The sequence below is a fragment of the Manis pentadactyla genome, chromosome 6, assembly GCF_030020395.1.
Source record: "Manis pentadactyla isolate mManPen7 chromosome 6, mManPen7.hap1, whole genome shotgun sequence".
NCBI lineage: Eukaryota > Metazoa > Chordata > Mammalia > Pholidota > Manidae > Manis > Manis pentadactyla.
This window is the reverse complement of record NC_080024.1, coordinates 12,673,475-12,694,541: the sequence shown is the minus strand read 5'-3', so window position 1 is coordinate 12,694,541 and position 21,067 is coordinate 12,673,475. Positions and strand designations below refer to the sequence as shown.

General features: G+C 39.3%; 1 protein-coding gene across 1 annotated transcript in view; it reads right to left on the bottom strand.

Moving 5' to 3' along the window:
* Positions 1-21,067, bottom strand: part of DOCK10 (dedicator of cytokinesis 10) — a 183,917-nt gene that overhangs the window by 55,369 nt on the left and 107,481 nt on the right. Inside the window, exons 15-25 of the mRNA XM_036913661.2 lie at positions 19,025-19,147; positions 15,962-16,041; positions 14,005-14,192; positions 13,434-13,499; positions 11,620-11,712; positions 7,756-7,879; positions 7,443-7,564; positions 6,990-7,076; positions 4,319-4,411; positions 3,774-3,892; positions 1,795-1,864 (exon numbers count right to left, since the gene is read on the bottom strand). Of these exons, the coding sequence (XP_036769556.2) occupies positions 1,795-1,864; positions 3,774-3,892; positions 4,319-4,411; positions 6,990-7,076; positions 7,443-7,564; positions 7,756-7,879; positions 11,620-11,712; positions 13,434-13,499; positions 14,005-14,192; positions 15,962-16,041; positions 19,025-19,147 (1,165 nt within the window). The remainder of the gene's footprint in view (positions 1-1,794; positions 1,865-3,773; positions 3,893-4,318; positions 4,412-6,989; positions 7,077-7,442; positions 7,565-7,755; positions 7,880-11,619; positions 11,713-13,433; positions 13,500-14,004; positions 14,193-15,961; positions 16,042-19,024; positions 19,148-21,067) is intronic.

The following is a 21,067-nucleotide window of genomic DNA, read 5'->3' as shown; positions in this document are numbered from 1 at the left end:
GCACCTAGTTTCCCACTTACTAGTCGAGTGTTCTTTCCAGAGTAAAATTCCAGTTAGTTCTATTCATTAGTCTGTGTTTTCTTTAGATATGTTTAAATATACAACATCTTTAGGAATTGTTATCAGCTTGAAACTCCACAGAGGTGTAATCCTGGATTTGAGCCATTTCAAAGGAAACTGACCAAGCAATCTCTTCTATTATAAAATCAAATGGTCTCAGGATATTTTGAACATCCTGGTGAACAATAAAGACCACGCCAGGATGCACCTCTGCAAAGACATCATAGACAGTCTGAGAACTGTTTAAGGTCCCCAGGAGGAAATAGCCTTGGTTGTCACAAATGTAGTCACAGGATCAGTGGGTTCTGAAGGTAATTCTCAGTGAAGCCACTGGGGCAAGATGAATAATGCTTGTGTTGATGGCTCTGTGTGATATGGATTGGGGAATTTTTTTCTTCTCAACCCCTCTGGAGATTGAAATAGAAAATTTACAGTAAGTGTTGAGAGTGCAAGTTCTGTAGATGACTGTTGAATGTAAACCCATCAGTACTCTAGTAAGAGTAAGCGGTGACTCTACCTTAAACACAGAGCAAACCAAAAAAGGCATTTGTAGCTGGAATTGGCTTTCTGAAATGGAAAGATAGATCTCACTGGGAAAAATTATACCATAGGGACCTTACTGTGAAGTAACAGACTATTTTTGGCAAATGGACCCTTTTAAGGAAGGGCACACATTCATACCTAGGTATTTGGGAAGACATCTAACATTGCTGGCTGGTAGAAAAATATGTAGATATAAAAATATAATGAAAAAATTCCTTGCTGATGGTATTTCAGAGAGGCTCACTCTGGAATGAAATTTCTAGTCTTTTCTTTTACAAGAGTTTTTTTTGTTTTTTACAAGTTTCTAGCACAAAAGACCTTGAATTCTTCTCTAGTCACCATTCTAGACATAGAAAATATATGGGTATATGTGTACCCATATATGTGTTAATGGAGAGATTCTTTTAACTAAAATAGATCCGTTTCTCAAAAAGATTTAATCTATGAATAGAAAAAAATAAAAATTTATATCTTCTAAGCGCTATAAAGTAATCTAAGGTACTGCTCTTTACAGCCAGATGGTTTTTTTCTTTACATTTAAGAAGAGGACATTCAGGCGGCAACTGCAATGTGCAAACATCATCACAAGTTCACTGGCATTAATTCACAGGCCAGTTGGAAATGAGACTATAAACACGTCCAAGTGAACACTGGACAAAGGACACTGGCAGAAGCAGAGCACACTGATGGGATGGGCTAGTGGTTCATGCCAGAGGATAAAGGGCTTAACATACCAGAAGCAGGTACAAATATACAGTAACTGGGAAAATGAAATAATGCCTGAGAAAACAATAAAAAGAGCTAAGAAAACATTACAGAAGAAACATAGAGCATTCAACAATCCAACAGGAAAAATCTTCTTAAAATTTACACAGGAATTTCATTTATTTGTAATGTTGACTTCAAAAAGACAATACGTTAATGTTATCCTCTATCTCTTTCTTTGCTCTTTCTCCCCATTAATATTCATTTGCACATGTACATACTATTTACACGTTTATATATTTAAATAATACATCCAGCCCATCAATGCAACGAGATGCCATTCTAAGTAGCTAAGGGGAATGTTTGATATTACTGTGGTGGGCGGGCACCATCCAGCTAAAGGGAGAAACTTCCCACTTGTTGCAGACAGGAAATGAGACAAGCCACACGGTGTGAGGGGGTATGACCAACGCCCACATTTCATACCTTAATGTACGACTGGACGGAGTGGTCCAGCTTCTCCTCATGGCACTTGGCCACAATGTCGGTCAGAACCCTGGAAAAACAAAGTTGTTCAGTGGCCTTTCTGGAGAAGACAGAAAAATACCACTTGATGTGTCACTGGAGTGTATGGTAAACTGAGTCCTAAATAGTTACTGAATGAATAAATGAACCAATTTCAGGCTCCCCCAGCCACTGCATATTTAATATCTGTATTCCTGTTAGCCATTTCCAACCTTGAAATGTCTAAACACTAAGATACAAGTAATGCCTTAGGGCTGCAGTATGACTGGAAGCCTTTGCTTGAGTTGAATATGATATTTTGGTCCACGTGTGTGCTGACATTGTCTTTTTGGAAAAGGGATCATTTAGTATTTGATTGAAACTCAGATCTTTAACCTCTAATTAATTGTCACATTCCATTTTAAACAGGTTCTGCTTCCAACCCAGAAGCACCCTATATCTTTTTGGGAAAAGTAATTAGGTCCAGATGTAGGTCTTGGGTCTTTTTCCCCCTTAGCTGGGGTAGGGTTTCTAGCTACCCCAGCTGTGGGTTGACATTTTCACATTAACACTTCCAGTTGCTCCATGGCTGTAGTGCTTAGGAATATCTCAGAATTTCAACAGATCTATCAGCTGAAATATTTAGGAGTCTTGTCACAGACCCATATATTCATGCTAAATAGATCATCAGTTGAAGGCACAGTTGGGTATTTTAATCTGGGTCTGGAACTGGCTGGTTGTGGAACTATTTAGGATACTTTAATTTTCCAGAGCTTTAGAGTTCCACTTTAAAGATGAGGCTATAGACTCTCATTTAGAAATAGGCTAATAATATGCTTGTGAATTAGGAAGATACTGGAAACATTTTAACACCAAAATTAGTTTTTTCCATAATTCTATAACTAATAATTAAAAAAATGAACATTAGGCATAGATGATTCAATAATTAATTCAAAACACTACCGCTATAAAGAGGAAACTGTGATTGCCCAAGTTACCAGACAGATTAGCGATGTTGGGAAAATGGAGGATAGACAAATATAAAATGAGAACAGTTAAAAAAAAAAACCCTGGATATTAAAGAAAAAGCTTTAATAGGAATCTGAAATGGACAGCCACTCTGGAAAACAATTTGGCGTTTTCTTAAAACCCCACATGCAACTATCATATGACCCCACGATTGCACTGGGCATTTATCTCCAAGAAATGAAAACTAGGGCTCACCCAAAATCTATCAAAAACTGGAACTAACCCAGATGTCCCTCAACAGTGAACTGTTAACTATAGTGTGGTATGAAATACTAGTCAGAAATAAAAAGGAATGAACAATTGATAGATGCCATAACCTGGATGACTCTCCAGAGAATCATGCTGAGTGAAAAAAGCAAGTCCTAAAAGGTGACCTTCTGTCATACTGTTTGAGTCCATATATATAAGTGATTATATATTCTTAAAGTAACACAGTTTTAGAGATGTGAACAGATTAGTGTTTACCCAGGATAAGGGATGGGGGTGGTGATGAGAGGGAAGAGGCTGTAGCTATAAAAGGGCACCTTTGGGGGTCTTTGGGGGGTTGGAAATGTTCTGTGTCCTGATTCTATCCATGTCAATATCCTAGAAGGGATATTGTACTATAATCTTGAAAGATGTTGCCACTGGGGTAAAGTGGGTAAAGAGAACGTGGGATCTCTTTGCATTATGTCTTACTACTGTATGTGAATCTAAATTATATCCAAATAAACAGTTTAATTAAAACCACAAAGAAAAAGTTAAACAGAAGGTCTAAACTTTACTCGAATGATCATAACAGATGATTAGGAGGTAAGAACTCTAGAATGAGGAATAATTAAACTTGAGATAGTGTCCAAATGAAATGCAAGCATACACAATTAGGTTGCCATTCAGTTATAATCAAAATTTTGTGTAGCCACAGATGATGAAACCTCCTCTGTTCTGGGTACCTGGTCACAGCTGCACTTATTTCATCTTCCTCATTCTGTACCAGAACCTTGAAGAGCTGATTCAAGATTATAGGCAGAAAACTCATGATTGCATGAATCTTTTCCACATTCAATAAGTTCTGCAGTAAATTGGCAGGAAAAAAAGGCAGTGATTATATTTAAAACACAGTCTGCTGAAGTGCTCAGAACCCGAATACCAACACCGTAGCTCACCTCATCTGGCTTTATTCTTCCTGGCATTGAGCATGGCTTATGGGCACGGGGGTCAGGTTGCGAGGACACTGCATTTAATTAACTAATTTAAAATCAATTGATTATGATTTTCAATCATTTTTATTTTGGAGAAACTGATTGCTTGTTTTTAAACAAACTTTTTAAGAATTGTGAAATAAAATCATTTACTCTGTGAATTAGGAAGGCATTTAAAAAACAGCGTCAGTGATGATTACCTCTTAGTTTGCTACTCAGTGAGAGATGTAAAGGGCTTTTGTGCTTTACTTCATTTCTACTCTGGACTCCCTGAACCCATCTGCCTGTCATGTTACCTTACAGGAGTGGACGAAATTCGAGGTAGGTGACCGAGACATATCTTTCTGCCTTTTTTGGCACTGTCGGAAGAATGCGTTCACATGCGCATCCTGAAACAGCAAAAAAAGAGAGTTTATGTCTGAAGACACATAAACCGTTTAACGACCCTGGTGATGAGAGGTGAGCATTTCTGAAGGGCAGCTGCCCCAGTGTGAAGCTCTATCAGGGAGTCAGGGAGCTGCTTACAATATCACTGGACATCCCGGCTCACTGAAGACCTGAATGAACAAGGCCCACTCAGCAACCCAGTCTCATAGGCTTGTTTTCTTTCTTGGCCACATGACAATGGCTGGGGAATTACTCCCCTTGCCTCTGTCTTTTTTTTTCTAAAATTATCTTCTTTTATCTTCCCACTCCTGCCTCTTCCACTGACTTCCAATATTTCTTCCATATTCCTCAACACACATGAGAATGTGTGGTCTTTATATCTCAGAAGTATTTTCAGATTTAAATGCCCGAGTTAGTAAAACATTAGGAAGTTCACACTAACCTTATGAGATAAGATTGACTCTTACCCTTTATTATGGGTTGAATATTGTCCCCTCCTTCTCCAAATCTAGATGTTGAAGTCCTAACTCCCAGTACCTCAGAATGCAACCGTACTTGAGATAAGGTCTTCAAAGAGGTAGGTGGGTTAAAGCAAGGCAGTTGGACTGGCCCTTACAAGAGAGCAAACTGGGACACAGAGGCAGATACTGGCCACATGTACGCACAGAGGAAACATGGTCTGAGGACTCGGCAAAGAGGCGGCAGCTACAAGCCACGGAGAGACACCTTAGAAGAAACCAAACTCGCTGACACATTGAGCTTAGATTTCTAGCCTCTAGAACTGTGAACAAGTAAATTTCTGTTGTTAAGTCCCCCAGCCTGCGGGACTCATATGCCCTTGAAAGCTCTTTCCTGAGAGGGCAGCACCTTGAGGGTTTTCTAAGTTCTCTGCTGACGGTCACGAAGAGAGATATAGAATTTTGGTGAAGATACACATTATGGATGTTTTTCTGGAATCTGTTGATGCTAGAAGGGCACCTGTGGTTTGGGTTCTGTGTGTGTGTGTGAGCTATCTTCAGTTTCTCTTCATTTATTCATCTATTTGACAATTATTCATGGAAAGCTGACTAACTGCCAGGTCCTTGGCAGGCATGAGGACACAGTAGAGGCAAGAAATACCCAGTCCCTTCCTTTGTGGGCCTCCTATTATGCCAGGGAGACAGGCACTATGCCAGCATTTCCACACATACCTACTTCATCACGATTAGATAAGTGCTTTGAAGAACAGCAGGTGCTGTATGGTGTATGACATGGCCCGGAGTGTCTGAAGGGTCAGGGAACAAGGAGGGCTTCCTTGAGGAAGTGACATTTGAGGGATGTGGAGGAAGAGGGGGAGCGACTCCCTTCCTCTCTGAAGAAGGGCTGAGTGTCCAGAGGATCACTGGGTCTTGGCGGAACCAAGCAGAAGGAGGGCGCGGTGCAAGAGAGAGCCTTAGCTTTGGAAACTCAGGTAAATAACGAGATGGAGGAAGGAAGAATGGATGACCCCGGGGGTGGAGTGGGTGGGAAGGGGAAGCAGATGTAGAGAAAAGTGATAGGTGGTGAGTCAGAGAGACCTGGGCTGTTGGAGGAAAGCAGCTGGAGTGTGAGAAAAAGAAAGTCAGGACATTCTGAGATACACAAAAGCAGGACTGGGCGGACGGTGACCATTTTGTGGGACTGAGGCTGATGGCATCAAAGAATAGACGGATTGCAGGAGTTATGCGCATAGGACTGGGGAAGAGGTTACATTTGGCTTGAGGCCCCAGAGGTTCCTGAGAGAAATTCTGATTCAATACATGCACGATACCTGGATTATTTCATTTTTCTTAGCAACCAAGTGTGGCTAGAGATAAAGCAGCATAAAGCAGAAGCTGAAAAGCAGGCACACACTGAATGTAAGAAAGGAGGAATACACAAGCCATGTACTTACAACAATTCGCTCTGTAGTTTATATTTGGTACCATAAAAGTCCTCAAAATGGTAAAAATAAGCTGTCTTGCTACAGAAGGGGTTTGTGGTAATTTAACAATGACAATAATTACATGTGTGCAGCATTTTATAATTCGAGAGATATTTTCACATGCAGTTTCTTGTTTTGATCCTCCCCACAACCTTAGGTAGAGAGATTTTATTGTTACCATCTCCCTGATGAGGAAATAAAACTATGGGGATGAGGTGACTTGGCTGGGGCCACTGAGGCAGGATTTGGCCGAGGTGGCTCAACCTCTTGACCTTCCACTTAAGGTCATCACTTAGTTTGGAGGTGAAGGTCCGAAGTCGTTATTTTTAACTTTTCAAGTTTTTAACACCTGGACGTTGTCAGGGAAAGCAAACAATACTTCAAAGGGGAGTGTCATCCTGATAAACACACTTGTGGCATTTCAGCCTGCACTTTCCTGGCACCTGAGTTTAAGGGTTAAGACAGGCTGTGTCTCCTGGGAGAATATATACAATTATGCAGCAAACACCTTCTTTTGCTATTTTCGATCACTGGCTCTTCTGACACCTTGTGAAATGGTGTCTCCTCCTGTAAATACAGGAGACACCTCATGCTTCTGTACCTTAGAGAAGGTGGGTATTTCAGGACAACAGGCTCACCTGAGTATTCACTGTTGATACAACAAATGTTGATACTTTGAAAAGTGGCTTGCCTCCGTCAACCCATTTCACGTCACTCCCACCATGCTGCAAAAAAGAGTTCATTACTCTCATATCACTATGGCAATTTGAGAGAAAGAAAATCAGTAGGTTATTTAGTTTATGTTAATTTGCCATCCTGATCCATTCATCTTGCATTACTATAGAGATAGAAAATAAGAAATGCAAATACATTTGCCATGTTGGTATATGAGACCAATGTGATATCAGGGATCATTTTTAATAGGTCATTTCTACTGGCCACAAACTAAACAAGACATTTGAAATATTGCAGGTACCCTCAATTCATAACTACACTATGGTCTTTGGGCTGATATAAATAGCACAAAGAAGATAACCTCATGCCACTTAGCTCATGTGTTTTTTTGTCTTAAATTATGTATCACTCAATACCTTTCCACTTGCAGAATCTTGAAAGTTTAAATAATTAGGAGGCAGGCTTGTTGCTATTGGGATATTGTACTCTTGAGAAGCTATCTGATCATGTTTCATCAGAGGAAGCCAAGCATATCCAACTGCGTAAAAGAAAAACAAAGAGGTAACTCTTGACTACAAACCTCTATGGTGAGGGGTAAAAATAAAGCTGTCATTTATGAATACAAAACTTCACTTAAAAATTTCAATAAATCTCAGCTTTTAAAATACTTTTCAGTTCAAGTCTAAAGGATGACACCTACAGATATCTCAGAATGCTTCTTGTCAGTACCTGATGTTTCCAGAAGCTCTTTCTTTTTTGCATTAGCTTTTGCATTTATGTCACAAGTGACATGATAAAAAGAAAACAAAATATGGTGTTTCTCACTGAGTTGCGTGGGTAGCTCAATTTTCACCTGCAATGAAAGAAATAATAGCTGGACTGAGTTTAAAATCATTTGCCCAGGACCAGAACAAGATGAGGCATAGGCCCTTTAGCCACTTAAAAAAAATTCTTTCATTGAAATCTAGGTCCACATTTAATAGTTAAGTGTTGGATGTACCGATTTAACACTCAATAGGTATCCATCTTGCTAGCAGTAATGGGTTAAGTTGTTGCTATTTTTACTTCTTTATCCTGGTGGATGATGATAATTCAGAATACCTAGTATTCCTCATCAGATAATTTATGCTACCAGAGTCTGAATTAAACACACACACACACACACACACACACACACAGGTAGGCACACATAGGCATGCCCATGCAGATATAACTGTAGAATATAAATAAAACACAGATAGAGGACTTACCATCAAGGGACACAAACTGAGTGAACAGTAAGCCCTCGCTTCCCAAAGCACATGCACGGACCAGTTGCATGAGCATCACTTGTGAGCTCATTAGAAATGCAGAATCTTAGACACTACTCCAGACATACGGAATCAGAATCTGCATTTTAATAAGATCCTCAGCTAATTCGTAACATTGTTTGAGAAACATGAGAGTCATATCACGTTTTATGAAGAGGCCATGCTGTAGCTATATAAATTCTTCTGAATAAACATAACACATAAAACTGATAGATACTAAGAATACACTTAATGAAGAGGATACTCCATATTCCTGGGATGAAATGTTTTGAAACCGTTTACATTTTATAGTGCTTTTCAAGTCCCAAACCTCTGCCATTTAATTCCCCAATAGCCCTCTGAAGGAGAACATATAGAGAGTTAGGAACTGAGATGAGAGATGTTACGGGGGCATTGAGTCACTAGGAGTATAGCCTAGTCAGTAATAGGATCTTCTGGGACAAGAACCCACATTTTCTGATAGTTATCTCATGCTGGAATCCCAAGATCCTGTGCATGTGAGCTGCTTTTAACTCATTGTCAGCAAACAGGTCATTTTTAGAATAATCAAGCAATAAGGTGATAAAGAGCCAAAAAAATTATCTACCAGCTTATTTATGACTCTGCATCAATCTAGCAATTTATTTTCATGTCGCTCAGGAAAGGCATGATCAAATCAGGAAAATATAATATTACATTGATTTTCAAAGTGTTGTCTCCGAACTGCAGCCTCAGCATCACCTGCAAACCTGTTAAAAATGCAAATTCTTGAGCTCCATTCCAGGCATATCGAATCCAAAAATCTGGGGTGGGTTACAGTAATCTGTGGTAACCAGCCTTCCAGGTGATCTTAAAGGTAAAGTTTGTACAAGTTTGCATATTCCTTATATGCAAATATACATTTCAAAATATACCATAACAATGCAACAGAAAGGAAGTTGCTTTTGTTAGCCAACAAAAAGAGCACATGGGAACACAACAAATACTCAAGAGCTGCATTGATTAAGTGCTAATGCAAATATCCATCACTTAACAAATAATATAAATATTACATTATTTTATAACAGCTCCTTGAAAGAATTTATTATCTGTTTTTTTTTGTAAAGAATGTAATCATTTTTGGCAATAAAAAAGAAGAAAATAAAACCTAGTTTTGAATCTGCTCGGGGGAGTTTATCAAGCTGTTCATTATGTACATGTTCTCCTGTGGAAAAGCTCATGGCTTTTACAAGGAATCTGGGAAGCATGTGGGAATGAGAGAGGTTAAAAGCCAGAGTTAACAGTGAGGACATCCTTTATTTTTCTTGAATCTTATATGTCTACAGATAATACATCTTTCACATGGGCTTTGCCAAGGGGTCAACCAACATAGGATATATTCTACGATGTAATAGCTCTTTCTCCTATGTTTTTTTTAAACTTCTGTCCTGCAGTTACAGGGAAAAAAACAGGACCATTAAATGGTTATGGAGGAAGGAGATAGTTAGGCAGGTCTGTGATTTCACCAATGTTCCTTTAATTAGCTTTAAAGTGTAATGTGTAACAAGGTGAGGTAGGCAAAATAACAGCCCCGCAAAAAGTCCTCCATGTCCTCATCCCCAGAATCTGTGAGTGTGCTACCCTACAGGTAATAGGGACTTTGCAGGTATGATTAATTTAAGGATTTTGCGATGGGGAGATTATACTGAATTATCCAGATGGGTCAATGTCATCACAAAGTCCTTATCTGAGCAGAGATGTGATGAGGGAAGGAGAGGACACAGCTGTAAGAATTCCAGAAAGGGGGGTCACAAGTCAACAATATGGGCTGCTTCTAGAAGCTGGAGAAGGCAGGGCGAGGATTCTCCCCTAGGCCCTCCGACACCTTGATCAGCCCCATGAGACCCATATCAGAGTTCTGGCCCCCAGAACTGTAAGACAATGAATGTGTGTTGTTAAAGCCACTAAACTGTGGTATTTTGTTGCAGCAGCAAATAGGAAACTAATACAGAAGATGTGACATTTTTAATCTCAGGCAAATCAGCAGGCTGCATTAGTTCAGACCTTTGCTTCATGTTTAGAAATTAAATTAAGTCGCTGACATTTGTTAGTCTGAAGCTGTTTGTAATACAAGCTAACATGTGTATAGTGATTTACCATTGACCCAGTGAGTATTTTACATGTGTTATAGCAGAGTGGCGAAGCTTTGGACCCTGGGAGTTGCATGGCCTCATTTGCATCTTATTACTCTTTTACTTGTGTGGTTCAGCAAAGGTTCTTGTCTGAGCCCCAGTTTCCTTATCTATGGAATAGGTAGGTGTGCAGCTTAATTGTTTGTGTCACCTTGACTGGGCCACAGGATGTCCAGAGAGCTGGTGAAACATTATTTCTGGGTGTGTCTATAAGGATGTTTCTGAAAGAGATTAGCACTTGAATTGGTGGACTGAGTAAAGCAGGTGGCCCTCCCCAGTGTGGAGGGGTATCCTCTAATCTGTTGAGGACCTGAATAGAACAAGAAAGCAGGGGAAGGTTGAATGCCTTCCCCCCCACCCCCGCCTGGAACACTGATCTTCTCCTTCCCTTGGTGATCCTGGTTCTCAGGTCTTCAGACCTGGACTGCAGTCTACACCACAGGCTTTCTTGCCTTCCAACTACACTGCCAGCTTTCCAAAGTCTCCAGCACGAAGATGGCAGACTGTGGGACTCCTCAGCCTCTATCGTGATGTGAGCCATACCTTATTATAAATCCATTAGAACACACACACACACACACACACTCATTAGCTCTTTTTCTCTGGAGAACCCTGTGGGGATTAAGTGACTGACATGTTGCATATATAGAGTATAGCATGGTGCCTGGCACATAATAAGAGGGTCTTGAGAGTTGGCCAGAGTGTCTTGCTCCATGCCACATTCAGAGATGAGAGGGTCCAAGGTCACTCAAGTTCATGCAGGTTGTAAGTATTCGTGTTGGCTCATATTCCATCTATTCCTTTGTTCTTTCCATTATGATATGAAATGTTGCTATTGATTGGTGAGAGCTATCTAACACAATCTTTACTGACTGGTGAAATAAAAGAAAAAACAATGACTCCCACTTGAAAAGAATGATAGCATAAAAACACCACATTTTAAAAGAGCAATTCTATTCTGAAATATCTGAATGTGCAACACTTTCCTGTAGCAACTGTCAGTGAATGTAGCTTCTAAATCTTGGTTAAGTAGACATCTGCCAAGGCGTCTCCTTAGTCTGAGGTGTGATCCGGAGAGAGTGCTAATCACTATGCGTTTTCTAACCCACTCATCCATCTTTTTAGGGGCTTACCTCATCTGAGAAATCTGGATTCTGGGAATGGTGCAGAACTGCTGTGTAGGCCGCTGAGGTGAAGAGGGGCCCTCCAGGTTTTCCATAAATACACTGTTTAAAAAGTTATGAGTTGAAAAATGATGAGTGTGTAAAATTCACCCTGAGCATAAAAAGGCCACAACTCTTCCGTTACCAGTCCTGGGACAAAGATGAATTTTGTTATACTTGCCGGCCTTAGCCGACATCTAATTAACCTTGAATTTCTTTGACCTGCTGCCCTTTATTTATTATATTATGGGGCACTGCTGACGAGAATTTGAAGGCTTTAATGCATCATGTAGTCATTACAGCAACACTGAATACCTGAACCAGTTCTACTGCCTGCTTTTGATTACTAGGAGAAAAGAGCCAATTCGTTTAATTCTGATTCTGGCAGGATGGCCTTTTGAAGGGACCCATGATATTCAGCTCTGGTCGAGAGTTTAAGACGATCAGTCCTCGGTGACCATAAGGCCTGGTGGGACCCCAGCCCCTGACATGCCAGCCCTCAAGCAAGAATGCTGGAAGGCCAGGTTGGGTTCCAGGCCCTATATACTGTATGACTAGTCTATGCCAGCCCCTACTCAGCCCAGGGGCTATGATAGGGCACTTCCTATCATGCAAACTAAAATCTTCCTCAGCCCAAGGCTCAGGGTCTCTCATCTGGAGCCTGCTTTTCTCTGTGTGATGCAATGAAATAGGGACTCATACACCTGTGATTGTGTCTCCTTCCTAGAATTCTCCCCGCAAACACTGCCCTAGCAGGACCGGTATGCTTCATCATAGCCTTTATTTGCCTGATAATTTCATTTCACTTCATTTTCTCTCCTGATGCTAATGATATTGTACAATTTGGACCCTGTGGATGCTGAGAAGGGCTCAAGACTATTTTAAAGAACTTTCTCCTCTGCATGATTCATTCCATCACTGAAATTGATTGTCATTCTTCCAAAAAATGCTACAAACCTTCTTAGCATAGAGAATACAATTGGTACCTGGCAGAGTGCTTTATCTCAGATACTTGTGGGGGTTACTCAGAAATTAGTTTTGATCTTTACTATCTCATTCCTCTGATTCACTGAAACTGGGAAGATCTGGCCACCGGTCCATTAAAAATAATTGTCCTCTCTATTTTTATAGTTTTTTTTTAATGTTGTTAGAACTTCCTAAAATAAAAACAATATGTATCAAATAGGAACTCTGAAAAATGTAATCCAGTTGCAGTTTTATAGGTTAAAGCAGCACAGTTCACACAAACTTCATAGTTTATTGGTCTTATTAAATCGTGTGATCAACAAAGAGGACCAGTTTCCCGGAACCACTTTCCAGCTCCTCAGGCAGCTGGCCACATGCACCGCCCCCCCACCCATAAATGTGAGGGTCCCACGGGCCCACGGCATTAGCCATCAGGCCAGTATGCAGCGGCCCTTCTGGACAGGCCACACAAAGGCCAGCTGGGAAGTGGCATTTTAAATCAGGCATGCTGAATTGAGACGCAGGCTAATCTTTGAAAAGAGCAAAGTCTTCCTGGGGGGCATCTTTGCATTTATTTCACGCTAGAATTGTTTCCTTTTTTTCCAAATCATGAAAAGCTAAGCAGAGCCACAAGACTGGCATTTCTAATAGATCTGCTTAATGAAGGCTAGTCAATCAGGTACGTTTTAGGAAATCTACAACAAATGTATCGAATTGTTCCTCTTTCCACCACACTCAAAGAAGAAGCCCCTCAGTGGGGGAGATAACCCTGCCTGTCTCCCACTTTTATGCCATGTCCCCCTGTGGACTGGGCTCACCTTCACGGGCTTGGCACCTTCTTCATCCGAATTTTTGAATTCAATGCATACGGTTATATTACGTGCCTGAAATTATAGGGAGGGAAAATCAAAATTGTAATTTTTTGTTAAGTAACACCAAAAAAGAAATCCCATTAAAAAACCCCAAATGCCTAAAATAAGTAGCTTCTAATTAAATATGAAAAATGTAGACTGTCCAACATTTTCTTGTGACATATCCAAGTGCTCAGAAATAGCAGAAATAATTTTAGAGAGATTATTTGAAAAGGTGGAAAAAAAACTCATCTTGAAAGAGTCCAGGCATGCTATTTGCAGAGAATCTTGAAGTCTAAAGCAAAATGATTTAGGGCTGTTTTCAGAAAAGATTATTAATACGTTACAAAACTGTGTATCCTTAAATACTTTTAAGCTGAAACTCATGACTTCCCCCTTTTAAGTATTTTCTTCAAGTGGTTTTTTTTATTCCAAAGTGCTGTCCTATGGCAATTTGTAGTTGAACTTCCACGAAAACATCTTAATATCATCTAAAAAGGGTGTAGAGAGAGGATGGTATCTCAGAAACACACCATACCTTGTTGAAACATTTCTGGCTATCGTACTTGAGGTGTCTGGGGTAAATGTAAGCCTGGTTTTTGTATACTCTGTAAGGACGGCAGTACTTTGTGGAGTCATAGACGAATTCTTCCACCTCCACTGTGGGTTCTGGTTGAGCCGTCACGTTGAAAGGCTTGACAGGGATAAAGGACGATGTTACACAGTCTTTAAAAATCAGAAAATAAGAGTTTGTCATTTCATATGATTGTTTTTAAGTGAACAATGCTTAATACAGTTTAGAATGAATGCACTTTAAATAGAAACTCCACCCTTGTATACCCACTTGCGTTCAGTTACACTAACATGAAAAATTTGCAGGTGGTAGGCATCAGAGATAACCAAGCTATAGAGTTAATATCAGAATTGATGCCTCAAAAAACTGGTAAATCTTTTGGATGGATTAACATCTATTTTCTTTTTGTATAAAGAGTCATATAAAAAGTCACATTAGCTAAAGATCTTCTGAACTGACCTTTACTATGACACTATAAAAATAATACAGATATTGATATATGGCAGAAGAAAACTTTGCCTAATGGGTCTATTACTGATATTACCAAAGGATTAATAGTAATTTTTCCCTATGGAATGATTTCACAACATAGGCTTTAAGCCCCCTTTGTATGTAGTTTATTTTTATCTTTAGTTTTTACAATCCTTTATGATTAACCTTATAAGAACAGCCTAAGGGGGAAAAAAAAGACCACTATGAATTTATAAATCCAAAGTTCTGTCACTAAACAGTTCAGTGGCTGAAGCAGTGGTACTGATTGATAGCAAGACTTTTACCCCTTCTGGAATCATCCTTTGTTCAAAAAGCAACATGGTTAGCTAAATAAGCTTAGGAATCAGATTACAGGTTACTTTTCAAAAATCAGTTATAATAATTTTGTTATATGCTCAGATTTCTCTAATGTCCTACAGTCCTTTCAGAAAGACTGTTTCAGCATTTTCTTTTGTAATTTTTATTTGCCATAGGTAATAAGAACCACATCCCACAAATCAGGTAGAGGAAATGCCTTTGTTTTTCCTCTGCTTTTTCACACCAATCAATAGAAAAGTGATTTGGAGCCATTGCTTACAGCAGAATGTTCATTTTTTTTTCATATTGAAATGTTTTGTGGAAAAACTGTAAGAATGAAAAACCTAACAGTGTTATTGGTAATTCAAATATCCTGTGGTAATGGTCCTCTCCTGTTCGTAACCCATTTTAGGATGTCTGTATCATTCTTTACATCATTGAGAAAGCCACTAAAAGGCATAATCAGAAGTGACAAAACAAAACAAAAATAAACCAATCTGACCACGAAAGAAATAAATTTTGAACTCTTATTCATAAGTTAATTAAAGCTCCTTCTGACATTCAAATTTCCACTGAGAGAAATGGGACTTTTGACCATATTCTCAAAAAGATGTATGGTCTCTGCATAATAAGACTCAAAATATTCCAGCTTTAATTACTGTGTGGCCATTTGAGTGCCTATGCAGAGTGTTCAAAGTAACCCTTTGCCAGCACAGAGTGCTAGAATCAGCCCTCTATTTTGAGTCAGAGGAACTGGATAGAATATAAATTCTCCCACTATGGGTTACTGGTTTAGCAATCTATCGGAACCTGACCTTCTTTATTTGCAACCCTCCAGGGTTTTGAAGATTAAATGATAGGATTTAATACTTTGTTAGGTGCACAGGTTACCCTGAATACAGTTCCTGTCCTACAATCCTTTGGACACATGGCAGTAAGACCATATGTCTGTCTTAATGGGAAAATAAGCCACGCCTTTCTATAGGATAACGAATTTCATTTATCCCCAGATCCAAGGAAACAAAGCCCAAACAAACCTTTGGAACAAACTAACTATGCAACCAAACAATCAGCCAAAAAACCCAACTAATGCTCAATACTCTGTAAGTAAACCATGACGTCATCATCATACTTGGATGCTCCAGAGGAATGTTGTCAACAGCAACATCTAGGCTTCCAGGGATGGTCTGCATTTTGCTTATTCTCTCAGCTCTGTGAAAATAGGCAGCATAGAAACACACACACACACACACACACACACACACACACACTGAATTATTCTAGTTGTCAAGAAAAAAAGCTGTCAACTGTAATTCTCAGCTTTGATAAGTTAAGCAGTAAGACCCTAAACAAGCTTGTGAGTGATTTCATTTAGCTAGTTTTAATTTGAAAACTAAAATTAAGTGATATTGCAAATAAAAATCATGGAGGGGTCAAGTTACAGATATTCTGAAGAACGTTTTAAATTTATTTGCACCTATGTCAGATAGCATTTATATAAATGGCAAAATAAGTACGATAGTGAATATACAGTTTTTGTTAATAAAGAGTACTAGTATTTGAATTGGTTTAAGTGATTCATTTTCTTTTTTTTTTATTAAGGTATCATTGGTATACACTCTTATGAAGGTTTTGCAAGGAAAACAATGTGGTTGTTACATTCACCCATATTATCAAGTCCCCCCCGCCATATCCCACTGCAGTCACTGTCCATCAGTGTAGTAAGATGCCACCGAGTCCCTATTTGTCTTCTCTGTGCTACACTGTCTTCCCATGTCCCCACACACACCATGTGCACTAATCACAATACCCCACAATCCCCTTCTCCTTCCCTCCTCCCCCACCCTCCCCCACCCCTCCCCTCTGGTAACCACTAGCCTGTTCTTGGAGTCTGTGAGTCTGCTGCTATTTTGTTCCTTCAGTTTTGCTTCATTGTTATGCTCCACAAATGAGGGAAATTATTTGGTATTTGTCTTTCTCTGCTTGACTTAATTCACTGAGCATATACCCTCTAGCTCCACCCATGTTGTTGCAAATGGTAAGTGATTTATTTTCATGAGGAGTTTTAAGAAGCTTTGAGTGCCAGGCTGGTCTCTGTTGCCATTGCTAAGTGGACAGCCTGCTTTCTCCCTCTTTATCAACAGTCAAGAGGACAAGGAGCCTATCCTTGATCTTGGTGTTCCTGCTTTCTCCCACTGTTGTAAGTGTAAGGTGAGAGCCGCTGATAACAGTTTCAAGTGTTGTATCTCCCAGGAAATCTACTTCAAATGGTGGAAGAATTGCAGGGCTGGATCAGAGCCAGCTCTTCCCAGCTCATGAGAGCTGCCTGTTAAATATTCAGTTATTTTGCCTGCCAGTTGTTAGAAACAGTCATTATTAACAAAGAAATTATAAAAACTTACCATTAAATGAGTTATACTAAAACCAGGAAGTACTCAAAATTCTTCACTTACTAATTATTTTACTACATGGTAAGATTATCCATGCTTCTCTACAGCAGAAATGTTATATAATGTTGTGTACATTTCCTCCCAGCTCCATGTTTAATGAAGCTACATTGGTAGCTTGAAATCAGAAACAGTAGGAAAGTTTATACCATAGAGACTGGCCATCAGTACGAATCATTTTTTCCCCTAATGGGTCAATTCATAAATGTTTATCAACACACTCCTGAGAATAAATGTCAAGAGGTGACCTTGAAATAATTTAATGTCTCATCAGTATTCTATGTGCCCACTAACTGGCACATAATAACTTTCTTTGCTAAACACTGATAACGTGGGTTTTGTGAGAATGTGGTCTTCTGTTTATGTCGGATTAACCCAAATCCTCCTGCCCATTCCCTTCTGCTCAGCATTATACCTTTTCATGCTTTTGTACTCTGGCAAAAAAGAAAAGAGGAAAGGTGCTCCTAGTTTCCACTTAGGGGCTGTAAAAACCTTGGGGAAGACTGGCAGGGGTTTGGCCACAAGTGGGATGAAGTCAACAAGGGGTATGCCCATGTAAGGAGGGCATTTGCAGGCTCACAGAGAAGTATTATTGATCCAGGGACTTCTCACCTGTATTTTGCTTGTTAAGGTTTATATTTACCCAGAACAAAAAAGAACACTGGGAAAACTTCCCTTCTAGTTAAATAAAAGCATATCTTCTATTGAAGATACAGAAAATATTACTCATGCTGGTTCACAGTAATACATTATTTTTTTTTTGGGTCAGCAAAGTTAATTGGTAAGAGATTACTGATTCTTAGATGAGAGAGGCAGAGAGTTAACATTTGGGAAAGGGGCAAAGGGTGTGAATTTGTCATGAAAGACCTTATCACCATCAGATGTTGAATGCACGGTGATTCCTTTAAAAATGTTGCGGCTTTTATGTTTTCCTTTTAGCACTAATCTCTATCATTTTCTCCAATTGAATGACAGAAATATTTTAAATTATTATATTCACAGCAATGAATTGCTTTTTGGAGGTTCAAAACATAGTTCTAAAATTCCTTAACACTCCTCCACGTCCTGTAGGGGTGTTCAGGTCCTCTTCCTTAGAATCTGGGCTCTGAGACAACTTGGCAGTGTGTCACGGCCCAAATGGCCCTGTTTCAGGGCCCCCATTTTAAGAAACTGACAACGATAATTTTCTGCCCCTTGGGACTTTTACCCCCAGGACCCAGCCCCCACGCCATTAGGAAGCCATGCTGTGTCACGGAGGGGCTCCCGGGGAGAAGACCCACTGCCTGTCCCCCACAGCTCTAGCTCAGTTCCCAGTCAACAGCCTGGACCAGCTGTTTGTTGTTACATGAACCACCCTGAAAGGGGGTCCTCTGGCTCCGCCTGACCTCTCCCTGCCAATACCATGTGCAGAGGAGATAAGCTCTCCTCACCAGCCATGCTCAAAATATGGACCCAAGAGTAAATAAGTGATACTGTTATTTTAACTAAGTTTAAGTAGGTTTTGGGGTGATTTGTTATGTAATGACAGGTATGCAACTGCTTTAGATTTTATACTTCTCCCATATAATCCTGGCAAATTTACTCTTGTGGCATCTTTTGGGCATGTGTGAAGTCATTGGCAAAGCATTTGGAAGAGTTTGGACATTTGAGAATCAGCAAATCAAGTATTATTTATGCAGAGATAACAAATCAATAGTAGCAATATAACTGATTTATGTTCATTTCAAAAGTATCCAGAAAAACCCTACCTTCTATAATCTGACACTAGTTTCAGTAGGTCCTCAGTTGAAATCTTGCTACTCTCTTGTCTATACAATGGTGAAAATCTTGAGTCTCTGTCCACATTTCCCTGGTTGTCCTTAAATACAGATCTGAAAGAAAATAACATTTGCTCAAGTTGGTATTTGGATATTGTTTCCAGAGTTATGTTTTTAAGGTAACTGAAATGATTCAATTTCCCATTTACAATGGAAGAAACTCCAGGAACTTAAAAAATAAAAAGATAAGAAGAAAATGCATTGGATGAAAGTTTCATTTATGTACTGTGTTTATCTTTAAGTTCTTATTTTCAACTTGGCATCTAAAGTGACAGCAGCCCATACCACACCTACATTTATTTATGATACAGTAACATCACAATCTTGATGTATGAAGGGAGTGGAGAGGAACAGGAACACGTTGTTGTTTTTTCATTATTTAGTGGACAAGGCAGGGTCACTTCAGATTGGGTGGTGCCATTAAATTTTACAAGTAGCAGAAAACAGATACAGTTGTGTATGTGGGTGTAGAGAACCAGACATATGGACCATTTTCATGGAGATAAATGTGCCCGTGTTCAAAATTTTAGGATAAAGACAAAAATGGGGAATGCTTGAGTGGGAATTTTATATTAAAGAGAATACCACAAACCTGAGCCCTTTATTTCCTTACTTGATCCCTTTCATTGGAATTATATAAATTTAGTTAAAATACATAAATTGTTTTCATCCAAATAATGTAAAAATGTCCTGCAATACTTGGTGACAAGCAACTATACAGAGCATGTGTATTGTCAGTTTCCTTCCTCATAATTCATCACACTCTCTGCCTATCAAAGAAAAATTAGAACTATGAGTAATGGATAGTTTTTAGAGAAATGCTGAATTTTTTATTTCTTCCAACTTAAGGAACTTAACTAGACTATATTATTACTGTTTAAATGAAGCAAAGATCTCAATATATAGGCTGAAGTGGCCATTTAAATAGATACCTGATCATAGAGCTTGGGTGTCAAATAGCACAGAAAACGGGCCTGGGATTTATCAGAATGACACTTTTAAACTCCTTCAACCTTACTCCTCATTTTTCTTTGTTAAATAGTAAGTAAGGGGGGAGAAAAGGTTCCTTATCAAATAACATTGGGGAAACAAAATGAAAATATTTAACTCGATGATTATTTTTATTGAAACATTCTACTGGGTTTTTGTTTGAGTGCATGGCACGTTGAAGGCATTATGACGTATTTCCTAACATGGGAGGAAGTTCAAGTAAAGTTGAACAGTAGTTTTTTAAATTAACCAGTCAGTTCAAATACATCAGTAGACGTGAACTGTGTTAACTTGTATGGACAAAGCTCTTATCCACAGCTCTGCCCTGGAAATAGCTCGCCTGCATTGCACGTATCATAAAGAATGAAGAGCACACACCACAGAGAAATACTGCTCACAGCGCCATATGCCCTGTCCTTGCTCAGTAAATATGCCAACTGGCAAGAGAACAGACTGACTCATTTACACAGATGGTTTCAGGACGGTTGGGACATTGTGCCTAGCTCCAGCTGTCACAGCTGAGCAATGATCAGTATGTGGTGAGGGCCTCAGAAACATGACATCTGTGTACGACTCAAGAAAATGTGGTTAAACCTAAGGAAATAGAAGCTTAGGTGTCCCTGAAAGCTTCATTCATAAGCAGCATGAAGAACTGTGATGTAGAGAGAGAGAACTGGGCACATTTTTTGTCGATATGGAAGACAAAACATAGAAATGATTGTCAGGCAGTTTAAAAAGTGAATAATGTTATCATTAGAGCTGTAAAAAGACAAGGAACCCTTAAGGGATACACTTGAGTTTCTGAGGTTGGACAACCATTCGTTGGGAGACTGCTGCTCTGTGCACCTTCTATGAATGCATATTTACAAACAATGAAATTTTCATTTTAGCCTCATTTAATTTTAAAGAAAATCCAGTGCTGTTTCTCTTTTAAAATGTCACATGAGATAGAGTAAAATGAATGAAGTCCTGGCATGGATTTAG